Source organism: Balaenoptera physalus, assembly GCF_965194825.1.
Source record: "Balaenoptera physalus genome assembly, chromosome: 13".
NCBI classification, from domain to species: Eukaryota; Metazoa; Chordata; class Mammalia; order Artiodactyla; family Balaenopteridae; genus Balaenoptera; species Balaenoptera physalus.
In genome coordinates this window covers 81,072,414-81,089,502 of record NC_138892.1, presented here as the reverse complement: position 1 = coordinate 81,089,502, position 17,089 = coordinate 81,072,414, and the positions used below count along the sequence as shown (strand labels likewise).

The window sequence follows — 17,089 nt, the reverse complement described above, 5'->3', positions numbered from 1 at the left end:
TGTATGTTCAGTTCACAATGATTTTGGTTGTCAGAAATTTTGGTTGATTCAGAAAAAAGTTACTCCTTAAGGTACTGATGTTCCTTTCCACCTCCAATCCCACCAAAACCTGTGTAAATCTTTCAAGAATAATATTATTCAGTGGTATTTCATAAGTAAAATATTTCCAGAGATAATCCTTTTTGGACATTTATTACCTTTTTCAGGCCTTGAAGAACTATTTATTGATACTTACAAGCAGTTGGCATCAGCTGTTGCCCTTGGTCCATGGATATGACTTGTTTGCTTCCACCTTACACCAGAATGGAAATTGTGGCGGAGAGAGCCAGTGTGGCCTATTTCAGAGCTTCTCAAACTTTAATATACATAGGAATCACCTGAAGATTTTACTCAAATGCAGATTCTGATTTAGCAAGGTCAGTGATGAGGCAGGTGTTGTTAACAAGGTCTCCGGTGGTGTTGATGCTCCTCAAACCATTCTTGGAGTAGCGAGTTTATAGTGGAAGGGACTTAGTCATAGACAACTGGCTAGAAATCCCTGGCTCTGTCACTTACTGTTTGTCACTTCAGGCACGAACTCCTCCTTGAAAAGTTGTGGCCCTTAAATGAGATAATACTATAGTATATTGCCTGGCCCATAGGAGACATTCAGTAAGTGATTGTTAGTATTATTAATAGAGATCATTTAGTTAACAGGGAAGTTTGCCACCCTGACTATACATTAGAATCACCTGGGGAGTAGTTAAAACCAAGCCATGCTCCAGCCTCACCCTCAGAAATTCTATTTGTGGGGGTTGGGCTGTGGGCATGAGCATTTTCAAAAATTCCCCAGGTGATCCCGATGGGAAACCTCACTTGAGAAACTGCATATTTACTCAGTGCTTGGTCCTATGTTAAGCATTCTATAAACACATTATCCCACGTAAGCCTCACAACAGCACTCTTAACATTTTCATATAAGTAAGCAGGTTTAGAGAGGTTAAGTAATTTGTCACTCAGCTCTTGATGTCCTCTCTTCCTCCCTTACCCTCCCTTACAGTTCAATCATTATAGTCACTCCTTTGCGTTCAGTTCACTCTCTAGCTTTGTCTCACTTGTTTGGCAAAACCAAAACGTGGTTGACTCAACTCTGTCTTCTCCATGCCTACAACCATGCAGCCGAACAAAATGAACAACTATACTGACTGGTCTCATTTTAAATTCATTACTAGATTACCATTTCATACCTCCTTTCTCCTCAAGCCTCCAACACATTCTCCCTCATCCTCCACCCAGCTGATGACCTTCTTCCCTACTTTACTCAGAAAATTAAATTGGCAGGGGACTTCCACAGCCTCCCACAACCGAATCTACCCATCTACCAAGACAGGTTCCACATAGTCTATCTTCCTGCCCATCCATGTTCCTGCTTAAATCTGGTCTCTACTTGTGTGCCATATCCTACCCCCACGCACCTTCTCATGGATGCTGCTCCGACCATTATCCTTTTCTTATACGATATCAGTTTTCCCTCTTAACTGAATATGCCTATCAGCAAACATATCTGTTATAATTTTTCCCAACCTAAATAAACCTCTTCACTTCACTTCCCCTGCCAGCTACCAGCCATATTCCCCTCCCTTTTGGAGCAATAGTTGAGTTTTCTATACCTGTTTCCAATTTCTCTCTTCCCATCCTTTCCTGAATGTACTCCAGTCAGGCTGAACAACTGATCTTTCCCCATAAAACCTACTCTATCCATAATTTTCTCCATCTCAGTTAATTGCAGCTCTGCTTTTCAAGTTGCTGAGGCCAAAAGCTTTCATCTTTGACTCCTCTCTTTCTGAGACTACACAGCCAGTACAGGAATTTATATTAGCTCACCTTCAAAATATACCTAGAATCAGATTCTCTTTCACCAGTTCCACCGCTACCTACCATTCTGGCCTAAACCATCATCTCTTGCTACATTATTTCAGTAGCTTTCTAATTAGTCTCAAGTCTTCCAGTCTTCCTTCCACCCTTCCATTGTTAAGTAGGCAGCCAGGGGAGTCTGTTAAAACACAAATCAAATTATGTTGCTTCTTTACCCCAGTCCCTCCAGGGGCTCCCATTTCACTCAGAATAAAAGCCAAAGTCCTTTGCCCTCACATGGTTCTATGTCTCTGCTGCCCGCACTCCCCCACCCCCTACCATACATTTTGCTTTTCCTGAAGCAAGCCAAGTACACTTCAGCCTTACATCACAGACACTGTTCCTTCTTCCTGCAGTGCTCCTTCCCCAGATGTCTGCATAAAGAACACCTTTTGCAAGTTAAAGCCTGCTCAGATCTCACCACCACCTCACTTAACTGCCTCCGCTACAACAGCACCCCATGCCATCCTAATCTGATCTGTTTTTTTCCTGTAGCACTTAACATCTTGTTACAAATTAGATAATTAGCTGTTTATTTTTTATTGTCTGTCTACACCTGCTAGAACATAAGCTCCATAAAGGTAAGGATTTTTATCTGTTTTGACCACTGATGTCCCCAATCCCCAGTACTTGGGGTTGCTTGGCACATTGTAGGCACTCAGTAAATACTTACGTGGTGGGACTTCCCAGGCAGTCCAGTGGTTAAGACTCTGCGCTCCCACTGCAGGGGGCATGGGTTCCATCCCTGGTCGGGGAACTAAGATCCCACATGCTGCACAAAAGCTAGGTTATATAAAATTACAAAAATGAACAGAACTGTTCTTCCAAAACATCAAATTGTTATGGGTATAGACTTTTGGAATAGAGGCTGAGAGGAAAAGAAATCAACATTTTATATAGCTAAATTGTTTTAATAACAAAGCCAGATTCCTGATAGTTTAAAACATAGTCAAGGACTTCAAAATACAATGGTGAAAATCTTAGTTAACCTTCGCACGACGGATTCTTGCTTTTTAAAAAATCAGTCTCAGCCCACCACCACCACACCTGGTCCGTGAGGCAATTAGAGGCAGCTGGTTACTGTTCCAGAAGGAGCCAGAGGTGATGAAAGATACACGTCCTGAGGAAGTGGGGCTGGCAGAGTGGACCTGACACAGCGTTTGGATAATGAGCTCCCAGTCTGGAGTCACCCTCTTATAGAGGAAATGATTCATGTGTTGTTTTGGTCTTGTATTTAAGTAAAAACAAATCCAGGTTGCTTTGTCTTAATAAAGGAAACTCTGCTTTTATACAGTGAGATTGGACCACATAGTCCATTATGGTGTTTTCACAAGAAAAAATATTTTTAGATCGCTTACATATATGGTTATCATACACTGAACAAAATTAAGTATATTGTTTCTATATAGAATCATGTCCAAAGGTGGAAGAAACATACCTCATCCTAAAGATCATCTTGTAGTTTTTCAATATCTTTTCCATCAGTATGTGTATATGTATGTCTGTGTGTGTGCTTGGAGAGTGGAAAGCAGGCAGGCACAGACTACAGGGAGAATGAACCAAAGGGTCCAGGCTCACAGTTGTAAATATAGGAGAAGGAACACTCAATAAAGAAAAAATATTTGCTAAAAAATCTTGATACTTTTCTGAGTATACCTTTTTTGTTGAGTTTTGACTTTTGAGCCGTCTTAGTGTTTTATGTACACAAACACACATAATAAAAAATGATGGGGCTTCCCTGGTGGTGCAGTGGTTGAGAATCTGCCTGCCAATGCAGGGGATGCGAGTTCGAGCCCTGGTCTGGGAAGATCCCACATGCCGCGGAGCAACTGGGCCCGTGAGCCGCAATTACTGAGCCTGCGCATCTGGAGCGTGTGCTCCGCAACGAGAGGCCGCGATAGTAAGAGGCCTGTGCACCGCGATGAAGAGTGGCCCCCACTTGCCATGACTAGAGAAAGCCCTCACACAGAAACGAAGACCCAACACAGCCATAAATAAATAAATAAATAAATTTAAAAGAAACTATCAATCATTTTTTTAAAAAATGATGAAAAAATCTGAAATGGAATATAAATACAAATGAACATATGTCAAATAATAGCAAATGAATAACATAACCACTCTGAAGATAAAAATTAGAAGAACAAATGCACACTTTTGAACAAAGTATGTTGACTATACATGCTTAAACTAAAGGCAAATAGAATTATAAAGAAATTGAACTCTAGGTCATTGGTTTGTTTTACCCAGTGGTATGAATTAGCATTTCTAACATTACTTTTACTGAGTTCTACAACTGAGCAAATAAGTAATAGGTTGAGCATAATGGGAGCCAAATTTCTCAATGTCAGAGAAGGCAGTTTCAATATGGAAAAGGAGGAACGTGATATTAAATTCTGTGTTGTTGGACTAGAATTACAGGTATCAGTATGAACACATGATTTTATAAAGTTAGCTAGCTAACTGGGTATAGATAGTTATAATACATTTATAGACCTATGTGTATGTGTGTGTGTTTGTGTGTGTACACGAGCATATATTTCCTAGCTGACTGCTGTGAGGGTCTAGAAGCAATAACAGCCCTGTAGCAATGAGCATACCTATGTTGGTTTTTAAATACCATTTCCACTAAAAGGAACCAGAGCTCCCCGAAAAACTAGCTGATTCTAGAGCTAGAGCAGAGAAAATTCAAGATAAGCCTGGGATATCCTATTGTGCCAGAAAGTGAAAAAGTACCCAAATAATGATGGGGACATGTCAGAAGACCCAGGAGTCAGCTTGAAGAGGCTCCAGCTGGCAAAATCTGGGACAGTTGAACATGAAAATAAAAAATAATGGTAGTTATATGTTAATTATATGTCATTGAAGTGGGAGGCGAAGGGGAAGGAACGATGGTAATGGATTAAAATCCATTGAATAAAATAGGAGCACATGGATTCAAACTGATAATGAATGAATGAATGAGGAAAAATGAAAAACTCTTCCCTGGAATTCCCTGGCAGTCCAGTGGTTAGGACTCCGTGCTTCCACTGCAGGGAGCACAGCTTTGATCCCAGGTTGGGGAACTAAGATCCCGCATGCCGCATGGGGTGGCCAAAAATCAGTCAATCAGTCAATCAATAAGTAAATAAAAATTTAAAAAGAAAACTCTTCCCTATAATAGAATGCAAACAAGTAAATGTAGAAGGAATAATAAAGTTAAAAAAATAGCATCTGACAAAACATTGTAATAATTCAGGTAAGAATCATCAATGGATACTATAACTGATGGGTAAAAAATTCTTGAAGACAAGTATATCTACATAGTCTCAAAGTTGTAACCACAAAATTCTTATTAATTACAGAAGGGGAAAAAAATAACTTTACAATGGAAAAACTTGGTGGACAGCACCTTAACCAAGTTAATATCATCAGTAAGGACAAACTGGTATCATGGACCTCTTGATCTGAAGCACTAAGGACACAGCATCGCTTCTGTGGTAATCCTGACAAAAGTGCAGAACCTCAACCTAATCATGAGGAAATAACAGACAAACCCAAACTGAGAAATATTCTATGGAATACCTGGTCTATATTCGTCAAAAATGTTAAGGTCATGAAATACAAAGACAGACTGAGGAACTTTTCCAGAATAAATGACTAAAGAGACATTACAGCTAAATGCAATGTGTATGTAATCCTGGATCAAACCTAGGCCAGAATATTTTTTTCTACTATAAAGTTTTTATTGAGACCATTGGTGAGAAATTAATAACATCTGGATTAGATCATCACATTGTATCTGTTAATTTTCTTGTTTCAGCAGTTGCAATGTAGTTACGTAAGAGAATATCCTTGTTCTTGAAAATATTCAAGTATTTCAGGGTAAAAATGCATCATGTCTGCAATTTACTGTCAAATGGTTCAGAGATGAAAGAGGGAGAGAGAATAATTAAGCTAATGAAGTAAAATGTTAATAGAGAAACTGGGCGAAGGGTAAACTAGAGTTTTTGTAATATATTTCTAACTTTTGTTTAGGTCTACATGTACATCTGTGCTCCCAATGAAACGGGCACTGGTTCCATCCCTGGTGGGGGAACTAAGATTCCCGCATGCCGCTCAGCGTGGCCAAGAAAAACAAAACAAACAAAACCCACAAAACATGTACAGGTATTTCAAATAAAATTTTTTAATGTTTTTATGGAGTTTAACCCAGCTATTTTCCTGAGATGTTTTGTAAGCCAATTGCAACTTTCCTTTACTTCATCTCTCTTTATACAAATAAAAATTATTTCATAAAGATATATAAAGAAAAGCAACTTAAATTATCCCAGGAAAAAACAATAGTATAAAGAAATAGTTTGTCTTGAGTCATTCACTCATTCAACATTTAAATATTGAGTGTTGCTCTTTTCCGGTTATCGTGGCACAAGGCACCATGAGCAGCAAAGTCTCCCACGACACCCTCTACGAGGTGGTGCTGGAAGTCCTGCATGGGAACCAGTGCAAGTGCCGGAAGGTTTTGGAGACAGTTGCCCTTCAAATCAGCCTGAAGAACTGTGACTCTCAGTAAGACGAACGCTTCTCAGGCACCGTCAGGCTTAAGTCCACTCCCCGCCTCAAGTTCTCCATATGTGTTCTGGGGGACCAGCAGCACTGTGATGAGGCCAAGGCTGTGGATATCTCCCACATGGACATCGAGGCGCTGAAGAAACTCAGCAAGTATAAGAAACTGGTCAAGAAGCTGGCCAAGAAGTACGATGCCTCTTTGGCTTCAGTCTCTGATCAAGCAGATCCCACGAATACTGGGCCCAGGCCTGAATAAGGCTGGCAAGTTCCCTTCCTTGCTGACCCACAATGAGAACATGGTGGTCAAAGTTGATGAAGTCCATGATCAAGCTCCAAATGAAGGAGGTGCTGTGTCTGGCAGTGGCTGTTGGCCACGTGAAGATGACAGATGAGCTTGTGTACAACATCCACTTAGTTGTCAACTTCCTGGTGTCATTGCTCAAGAAAACTTTGGTGGAACGTCCAGGCTTTGTACATTAAGCGCACCATGGGCAAGCCCCAGCGTCTTTACTAAGGAACAGCTTAATAAGCCATACTCGCACCATTTAAATAAATAAATAAATAAATATTGAGTGTTTCCTATATGCTGGTTGCTTATTGTATCAATATTTAAGGTCTAGGATTACTTTGAATATACTGACAGTAGGTTTCTTTTTTTTTGAAAATTGTAAAGCACTACAGCATTTATTTATTTATTTATTTATAACATCTTTATTGGAATATAATTGCTTTACAATGTTGTGTTAGTTTCTGTTGTATAACAAAGTGAATCAGCTATACATATACATATATCCCCATATCCCCTCCCTCTTGCATCTCCCTCCCACCATCCCTATCCCACCCCTCTAGGTAGTCACAAAGCACGGAGCTGATCTCCCTGTACTATGAGGCTGCTTCCCACTAGCTATGTCAAGGCCACCCTCTCACTTCGTCCCAGGTTTTATTCCTGTCCTGCCCCTAGGTTCTTTAGAACAATTTTTTTTTTTTTTTTAGATTCCATATATATGTGTTAGCATACAGTATTTGTTTTTCTCTTTCTGACTTACTTCACTCTGTATGACAGACTCTAAGTCCATCCACCTCACTACAAATAACTCAATTTTGCTTCTTTTTATGGCTGAGTAATATTCCATTGTATGTATGTGCCACATCTTCTTTATCCATTCATCTGTCGATGGACACTTAGGTTGCTCTCATGTCCTGGCTATTGTAAATAGAACTGCAATGAACATTGTGGTACATGTCTCTTTTTGAATTATGGTTTTCTCAGGGTATATGCCCAGTAGTGGGATTGCTGGGTTGTATGGTAGTTCTATTTTTAGTTTTTTAAGGAACCTCCATACTGTTCTCCATAGTGGCTATATCAATTTACATTCCCACCAACAGTGTGAGAGGGTTTCCTTTTCTCCACACCCTCTCCAGCATTTATTGTTTGTAGATTTTTTGACGACAGCAATTCTGACTGGTGTGAGGTGATACCTCATTGTAGTTTTGATTTGCATTTCTCTAATGATTAGTGATGTTGAACATCCTTTCATGTGTTTGTTGGCAATCTGTATATGTTCTTTGGAGAAATGTCTATTTAGGTCTTCTGCCCATTTTTTGATTGGGTTTTTTGTTCTTTTGATATTGAGCTGCATGAGCTTCTTGTGTACTTTGGAGATTAATCCTTTGTCAGTTGCTTCGTTTATTTTCTCCCATTCTGAGGGTTGTCTTTTTGTCTTGTTTATGGTTTCCTTTGCTGTGCAAAAGCTTTTAAGTTTCATAAGGTCCCATTTGTTTATTTTTGTTTTTATTTCCATTTCTCTAGGAGGTGGGTCATAAAGGATCTTGCTGTGATTTATGTCATAGTGTTTTGCCTATGTTTTCCTCTAAGAGTTGTATAGTGTCTGGCCTTTCATTTAGATCTTTAATCCATTTTGATTTTATTTTTGTGTATGGTGTTAGGGAGTGTTCTAATTTCATTCTTGTACATGTAGCTGTCCAGTTTTCCCAGCACCACTTATTGAAGAGGCTGTCTTTTCTCCATTGTATATTTTTGCCTCCTTTATCAAAGATAAGGTGACCATATGTGCGTGGGTTTATCTCTGGGCTTTCTCTCCTGTTCCCTTCATCTATATTTCTGTTTCTGTGCCAGTACCATACTGTTTTGATTACTGTAGCTTTATAATATAGTCTGAAGTCAGGGAGCCTGATTCCTCCAGCTCTGTCTTTCTTTCTCAAGATTGCTTTGGCTATTCGGGGTCTTTTGTGTTTCCATACAAATTGTGAAATTTTTTGTTCTAGTTCTGTGAAAAATGTCATTGGTAATTTGATAGGGATTGCAATGAATCTGTAGATTGCTTTGGGTAGTATAGTCATTTCCACAATGTTTATTCTTGCAATCTAAGAATGTGGTATATCGCTCCATCTGTTTGTATCATCTTTAATGTTTTCATCAGTGTCTTATAGTTTTCTGCATACAGGTCTTTTGTCTCCTTAGGTAGGTTTATACCTAGGTTTTTTATTCTTTTTGTTGCAATGGTAAATGGGAGTGTTTCCTTAATTTCTCTTTCAGATTTTTCATCATTAGTGTATAGGAATGCAAGAGATTTCTGTGCATTAATTTTGTATCCTGCTACTCTGCCAAATTCACTGATTAGCTCTAGTAGTTTTCTGGTAGCATCTTTAGGATTCTCTGTATAGTATCACGTCATCTGCAAACAGTGACAGCTTTACTTCGTCTTTTCCAGTTTGTATTCCTTTTATTTCTTTTTCTTCTCTGATTGCTGTGGCTAAAACTTCCAAAACTGTGTTGAATAATAGTGGTGAGAGTGGGCAACCTTGCCTTGTTCCTGATCTTAGTGGAAATGGTTTCAGTTTTTCACCATTGAGAATGACATTAGCTGTGGGTTTTTCATATATGACCTTTATTATGTTGAGGTAAGTTCCCTCTATGCCTACTTTCTAGAGGGTTTTTATCATAAATGAGTGTAAAAAGCTTTTTCTGCATCTATTGAGATTATCATTTGGTTTTTATCCTTCAATTTGTTAATGTGGTGTATCACATTGATTGATTTGCATATATTGAAGAATCCTTGCATTCCTGGGATAAACCCCACATGATCCTTTTAATGTGCTGGTGGATTCTGTTTGCTAGTATTTTGTTGAGGATTTTTACATCTGTGTTCATCAGTGATATTGGCCTGTAGTTTTCTTTTTTTGTGACATCTTTGTCTGGTTTTGGTATCAGGGTATATATGCTAGTTGCTTATTGTATCAATATTTAAGGTCTAGGATTACTTTGAATATGCTGACAGTAGGTTTCCTTTTAAATTTCTTTTAAAATTTCTCTTAGCATACAAATAATTCTATCCCCATATTTTGTCATTCCTCTAATCAGAAGATATGTTCTTTGTAAACAAAATACTCTGGATATTTTTAAATATATTAGCCATACTGTCACAAAATGTGTGTATGTCAACATTCACTAGGAAAATTTCTGATCCATCCCACACTTGTCATCTGTGATTCAACCTAATGTAAGATTTATAAAATGAAATAAAAACAGGAGAAGCATCCTATTTTAATCAGAGTGGAAATTTGAAGAAATCAATATCTAAAACGTTATAAAGTTACACATTGTTTCAAATTTATTAAATGAATTATGATTGTTCCTGGTTGTTTTGATATTTATTAATGATTGGTTTATTTAAGAGATCCAAGAAATGTTAATGGAATTCGAGTAGGAAAAAATCATGTGAGAATAAAAGAGATAACAAGCTGAGAAAATCTCTGACCTTTCCAACTTCCAGAGCTCCTTCATGCATTTGGTGTTCTCACAGGGAGACCAAGGGCTGCATCAGTGACCTTCATTAATGTATTTTCATTTATTTTCTTATTTTTATTATTATTTTTTAATTTATATATTTTTTGTTTATTTATTTTTCGCTGTTTTGGGTCTTTGTTGCTGCGGGCTTTCTCTAGTTGTGGCGAGCAGGGTCTACTCTTCATTGCGGTGCGCGGGCTTCTCTTTGCAGTGGCTTCTCTTGTTGCGGAGCATGGGCTCTAAGTGCACAGGCTTCAGTAGTTGTGGCTCGCGGGCTCTAGAGCACAGGCTCAGTAGTTGTGGCACACAGGCTTAGTTGCTCCACGGCATGTGGGATCTTCCTGGACCAGGGCTCAATCCCATGTCCCCTGCATTGGCAGGTGGATTCTTAACCACTGCGCCACCAGGGAAGCCCTTCATTTATTTTAGAAGTCCTAAATTCCACAGAGGACCTGAGCTTCTACTGTTTTCAAACAACAATAGAAAACGTGCAATAGAACAATTTATACATTTCACAATTCAGAACCCAAAGCAAGAAAACCATGAAACCAGTATGAGATTAGAGCAGAAAATCAGACTTCAAGCAGCCAAAGCAAAGATCAATGTCTGAAATTTAAAAATAAAATGGTGGAATCCTGGGTGATTTTTTTCCTAACTTTTCTTCTCTGTATTTTCCATTTTTTCTGAAGCCTAAAAAATATATTTAGAAGTTAAGAAGAAACATGCCATTATTAAGGAACTACTGACATTCACCACCTGCCATCATTTACTAGTCGTGGTGGCAGCAGGGCAGATTCAAACTTCCTCTTAGCTGCAGGGTATTATCTGGCAGTTAAGCTTGGCTCCACACAGAAGAGAGCATCCCCAGCTCCCGTATTTTGCATCACTATTTGTCACCTGAGCCCCTATGTTATACAACGTAGGCTGCTTAGATCTTAGAATTCAAAAGTTTCCTTGGCCAACATAACAACCAGCTTACAACAAAGAAAAATTCTTCCAGTTTCTGCCAATAATCCTGGTCTTTATGAGCTTTGAAGGAGGCCAGGGATGAGGGCCCAATGGGATATACAGGTTCCCAGGTACAGTAATAATTTCGTGCCTCTTAAAATTAGTGCTACTGAAATGCTTGTTTAACATTTACTTAGAGAAGGAAGAGCTGAGTAATAAGACTTTAGGGGCAGCTGGCAAACTCTTCTACTGTATTCTGGGTTATTCAGTTTTGGCAAGAGAGTTGTATATACTGGGTTGGCCAAAATATTCGTTCAGGTTTTTCGTAAGCGCATACAGAAAACCCGAACAAACTTTCTGGCCAACCCAATACTTACTATTCACAAAATAAAAAGATGGAAATCAACTGGACCCAGTTTCGCTAAAAGCAGCTTAGAGACCATGTACTGTTGTTCAAGAGTGCCCCCTGGGGGTTTCGAACTATGACAAGTGATTTTAACCACATTCTGTTCCTAAGAGGAATTCTGGTAAATACAGTTTTCTCCATATCACTGTTCTCCACCACAACAGTGCTCACTGATGCCTTAGCATCCCCTACAATGGCAACATGGACAGCTCCCCTGCTGGTCCACCCCTTAATCCAGCTCTGCTGGGAATAACAGTTGACAGTGCAGCTGCTCTATGGTCCTCCCCATTGCTTTTGCCCCCTCAATTCTGTCCCCTTATTCTCCTTCCCTTAAAAACACCAGAGTAAATTCCTCAAATATGTCCACCCTGAATCCAAGGTATAGCCCTTCACAGCTCATTCTTGATCCCCAAATTATAGGTATCTGTTTATAAAATAGGGATCCACTGTTTGTAGTCTGAGGCTTTATTAGTTTCATTTAACATCATGCTCTAAGCACTGGCATATATGGCTGAGTAATATTCCATTATCTATATCATACCACACCTTCTTTACCCATTCATTTATCAGTGGGCACTTAGGTTGCTTCCATATTTTGGCTATCATAAATAATGTTGCAATGAACATAGGGGTGCCTATATCTTTTCAAATTAGTGTTTTCATCATTTTTCACTAGTTTGAATAATGCTTCAAAAAAACATCTTTAACTTGTTATTGAGGGTTACACCTCAATAGGTTAAATATCACAGAAAACTTTTTTTTTTTTATACAGCAGGCTCTTATTAGTCATCAATTTTATACACATCAGTGTATACATGTCAATCCCAATCGCCCAATTCATCACACCCCCACCCCCACCCCCACGCTGCTTTCCCCACTTGGTGTCCAATACGTTTGTTCTCTACATCTGTGTCTCTATTTCTGCCCTGCAAACTCGTTCATCTGTACCATTTTTGTAGGTCCACATATATGCATTAATATACGATATTTGTTTTTCTCTTTCTGACTTACTTCACTCTGTATGACAGTCTCTAGATCCATCCACGTCTCAACAAATGACCCAATTTCGTTCCTTTTTATGGCTGAGTAATATTCGATTGTATACATGTACCACATCTTCTTTATCCATTCGTCTATCACAGAAAACTTCTTAGGCAGGTGGTTCAACTGGAAGGAGAGAGTGGGAGGAAGTAACACCTGACCATTACTCTGTGTGGAGTTGAAAACATGCATACCTATCCCACACCTTGCTGCAATTTTGATGTGCCTGATGCTACATGTCGGCAGGTGGACAAGGATGTATAATTTTCTCCCAAATGATTCTGATTCTTCCCCTTCTTCCTGTACCTGCCCACCCCCCTTTTATGAACCACTGTAACAGTCAAAATTGAGGGAAGAACATTAGTCTTCAATGTTGTGCTCAGGCCAGACACCACAAGCCCTGTCCAGAGGAGACCTCTGTCTCTGGGCTGCTCCCATGACCTCACACCCTCCTGCTCTCCTCCCAGCTGCAGACTTCACCAAGTGCCTCTAGGGTATGTCTTCAGCCTGTCCTTGGGGACTAGAATGAAAACAGAAACAGCTATCCAGTTGGAAGAGAGAACGGAATTAAGGTATCCATAAAAAGCCTTTCCAAAGCAGCAAAATATTTGTAAAGGAGAAAGGAAATTGTGGGGTGGCCAGGGTGTATTCCTATTCTTTGCCTCCACACACTCCAGAACAGTGGTTCTCAACCTGGTTTTTTACCTCCTTTCTCTTCCCTCCCCACGGACATTTGGCAAAGTCTGGAGACATTTTGTCACAACTGGGATGGAGATAGTGCTACTGGCATCAAGACTTTTGTGGATAGATTTTTAATCAAACACATAAAGAACAGGAAATTTCCATGTTTTTTTTTTAACATCTTTATTGGAGTATAACTGCTTTACAATGGTATGTTAGTTTCTGCTTTATAACAAAGTGAATCAGCTATACATATACATATATCCCCATATCTCCTCCCTCTTGCGTCTCCCTCCCACCCTCCCTATCCCACCCCTCTAGGTGGACACAAAGCACCGAGATGATCTCCCTGTGCTATGTGGCTGCTTCCCACTTGCTATCTGTTTTACATTCGGTAGTGTATGTATGTCCATGCCACTCTCTCACTTCGTCCCAGCTTACCCTTCCCCCTCCCCGTGTCCTCAAGTCCATTCTCTACGTCTGCATCTTTATTCTTGTCCTGCCCCTAGGTTCTTCAGAACCTTTTTATTTTATTTTTTTAGATTCCATATATATGTGTTAGCATACGGTATTTGTTTTTCTCTTTCTGACTCACTTCTCTCTGTATGACAGTCTCTAGGTCCATCCACCACACTATAAGTAACTCAATTTCGTTTCTTTTTATGGCTGAGCAATATTCCATTGTATATATGTGCCACATCTTCTTTGGTTGTTTGGTTTTTTGATACTGAGCTGCATGAGTTGCCTGTATATTTTGGAGATTAATCCTTTTTAACCTGATTAAATTAGCAAAAGTAAAATTATTGATACTACCCAAGGGTGGGTATGAGGAAATGGGTACTCCTACATACTTAAACTAGCACACAATATCTATTTAGATTTTAAAGATGCATAGCCTTTGACTTAGCAATTTCATTTCTAGGAGTCTACTTTGCAGAAATGTTAACATAACTATGAATACACAAATGTATAGGGATATTTTCTGCAACATTGTCCATAATAAAAAATTCAAAGTGAACTATCATCTACCAAGAGAAAAACTGTTAAATAAATTATAATAATCCTTATAAGAGACTACTATGCAGCCATTGGGAAGAATATTTTGATATTTTTATGTACTGGTATGGAAAACTCTGTAATACAGTAATAAGTGAAGAAAAACTATAATAAAAGGAACTTTTTCACTCTAAGTGAAAAAATAGAACTATATGTGTAGTATGATCTAATTTATATTATATGTTTGCGTCTGGACAGTGAAAAGTATGAACAGAAAGAAGCTATTAACAGTGGTTCTCATCTGGAGAGTATGATCTGCAGTGAGCTTTTTTATATTTTATATCATTCATTTAATGACATTGTTATGGGCTGAACTATGCCTCCTCTAAATTCATATATTGAAACCCTAACCCCCAGTGTGACTGTAATTGGAGATAGGGCCTATAAAGAGTTGATTAAAGTTAAATGGTCATACTTGTGGGGCCCTTATCTGATAGGACTGGTATCCTTATAAGAAGAGGAAGGGACACCAGAGAGCTCTCTCTTTCCACATGTGTACAGAGGAAAGCCTACGTGAGAACACACTGAGAAAGCAGCTATTGTGCTCACTTTGGCAGCACATATACTAAAATTGGAATGATACAGAGAAGATTAGCATGGCCCCTGCACAAGGATAACACACAAATTTGTGAAGCGTTCCATATTTTTTAAAACAAGATCAACACTTAAACACACACAAAAAAAGACGACGAAGAAGACGGCTATCTGCAAGGTAGAAAGAGGGGTCTTACCAGAAACCAGCTCAAGCTGCTATAACAAGATACCACAGACTGGTTGGCTTGAGCAACAGACATTTATTTTCTCACAGCTCTGGAGGCAAGAAGTCCATGTTCAAGGTACCAGTTCAGAAGAAACACACAACACCTCTGCTCATAGTTATTGCAGAACTAGTCACGTGACCCCAACCAAGCTGCAAAGGAAGCTGGGAAATATGAGAACTACATGAACATTTAAAGAATACCAAATATTCCTGTCATACTCCTTGTTATGGATTGAATGGTATTCCACCAGTACCTCAGAAAATAATTTTATTTGGAAATTGTATGTTTACAGAGGTAATCAAGTTAAAAATGCCTTCAAGTTAAAATCCTTCTTCTGTCTCCTCTTAAAATGAGGGCATTAGAGTGAGCCCTAATTCAATAAGACTGGTACTTTTTTTAAAAAAATTTATTTATTTATTTATTTATTTTTGGCTGCATTGGGTCTTCGTTGCTGCACGTGGGCTTTCTCTAGTTGCAGTGAGTGGGGCTACTCTTCGTTGCGGTGCATGGGCTTCTCATTGCAGTGGCTTCTCTTGTTGCGGAGCACGGGCTCTAGGTGTGCGGGCTTCAGTAGTTGTGGCATGTGGGCTCAGTAGTTGTGGCTCACAGGCTCTAGAGCACAGGCTCAGTAGTTGTGGCACACGGGCTTAGTTGCTCCGCGGCATGTGGGATCTTCCTGGACTAGGGCTTGAACCCGTGTCCCCTGCATTGGCAGGTGGATTCTTAACCACTGCGCCACCAGAGAAGCCCAATACTGGTGCTTTTATAAAAGGAGGACATTTGGCCACAGAGACAGACATGCACAGAAGGGAGATGATGTGAACACATGCAGGGAGCAGATTGCCATGTGAAGATGGAGGCAGAGATTGGAGTTATGCTGCCACAAAACAAGAAATGCTTGGGGTCGCTAAAAGCTAGGGGAGAGGCATGGAACAGATTCTCCCTCACAACCCTTACAAGAGACCAATCCTGCTGACATCTTGATTTTGGACTCTAGCTTCCAGAACTGTGAGACAATAAATTTCTGTTGTCATAAAGCAACCAGTTTGTGGTATTTTGCCACAACAGCCCTAGGGAATGAATACACTTATGTATCAAATTTATGCAGAAAGAGACTTAATACATGGAATTAGATGCTTAAGAATGTTAGAATGACTGGAAAAACAGGCTGTAGTCTAGACATCCAGGAATTACTCCCAGAACAATTGGGACACCTAGGGTTACTGATATATTTACAATCAGGAGCTGGCTCTCAGGATCTCTTCACTTCAGCCAGTGTCTGAGCATCAGGAAAGCATTATCAGAACCATCAACTCCAGAACCACATCATGCTTCCCAGGATCTGCACAAGCAAAATGGATGCCTTGTGTAACTCCTCCATCCTCTCACAATTTAGTTCAGAATTTAAGCCGTGAGTGAATACATCTGTTTTATGGAACTAAAATTATATCTGGAGCACTTTGTTGCAAATATATTGGGAAATGTAGCTTTTAGTTTTTAGCTTCTGAAGCAAAAGAAAAAAATTAAAGAAAAAGCCCACGAGAAAGAGGTTGAAATATATTTTGAACAAGCTATTCTCTTTTACTTTTCCTTTTACCTTTTTGGTCACTATTTTATGATTTATTTCTTTAACATCCTTCTTCTGTCTCCTCTTAAATATTCCTATAGCCCATTCTGCCCTTGGTCGTTTTTCTCCTTCTTTATGTTCTCTGGACAAGTGCATCTATTCTAAATTTGTTCAGGTGTCTCCATCTCCATCATTACCACCCTAGCATATATTACGATCATCTCTGACTTGAATTACTGCAATACTCCCTATCTGGTTTCCTGTTCTCCCTTACTTCATCCCAATTCAGTGGGATGGGGGTGATCTTTGTAAAATTCATAAGATTATGTCTCTCTTTGGTCACTCTTCTGATTTTCTTCATTACCTTCAGGATACATCTC

The 17,089-nt window shown here is 39.3% G+C and overlaps 1 protein-coding gene and 1 pseudogene across 3 annotated transcripts in view; both read left to right on the top strand.

Annotated features, from left to right (window-relative positions):
- FGD4 (FYVE, RhoGEF and PH domain containing 4) overlaps window positions 1–6,025 on the top strand; it is a 219,791-nt gene extending 213,766 nt beyond the window's left edge. The window contains exon 18 of one of the 2 annotated variants that reach the window (XM_082419699.1): window positions 5,911–6,025. In XM_082419699.1, coding sequence (XP_082275825.1) covers window positions 5,911–5,939 — 29 coding nt within the window. In that variant the 3' untranslated portion in view covers window positions 5,940–6,025. Of the gene's footprint in view, window positions 1–206; window positions 3,618–5,910 lie in introns of those variants that run through there. The other variant, XM_082419698.1, reaches the window with a different exon arrangement.
- Window positions 5,965–6,955, top strand: LOC309640690 (large ribosomal subunit protein uL1-like; annotated as a pseudogene). The gene is made up of 2 exons (XR_014268591.1): window positions 5,965–6,042; window positions 6,306–6,955. The product of XR_014268591.1 is annotated as a large ribosomal subunit protein uL1-like (transcript).
- Window positions 6,956–17,089: the final 10,134 nt, after the last annotated feature.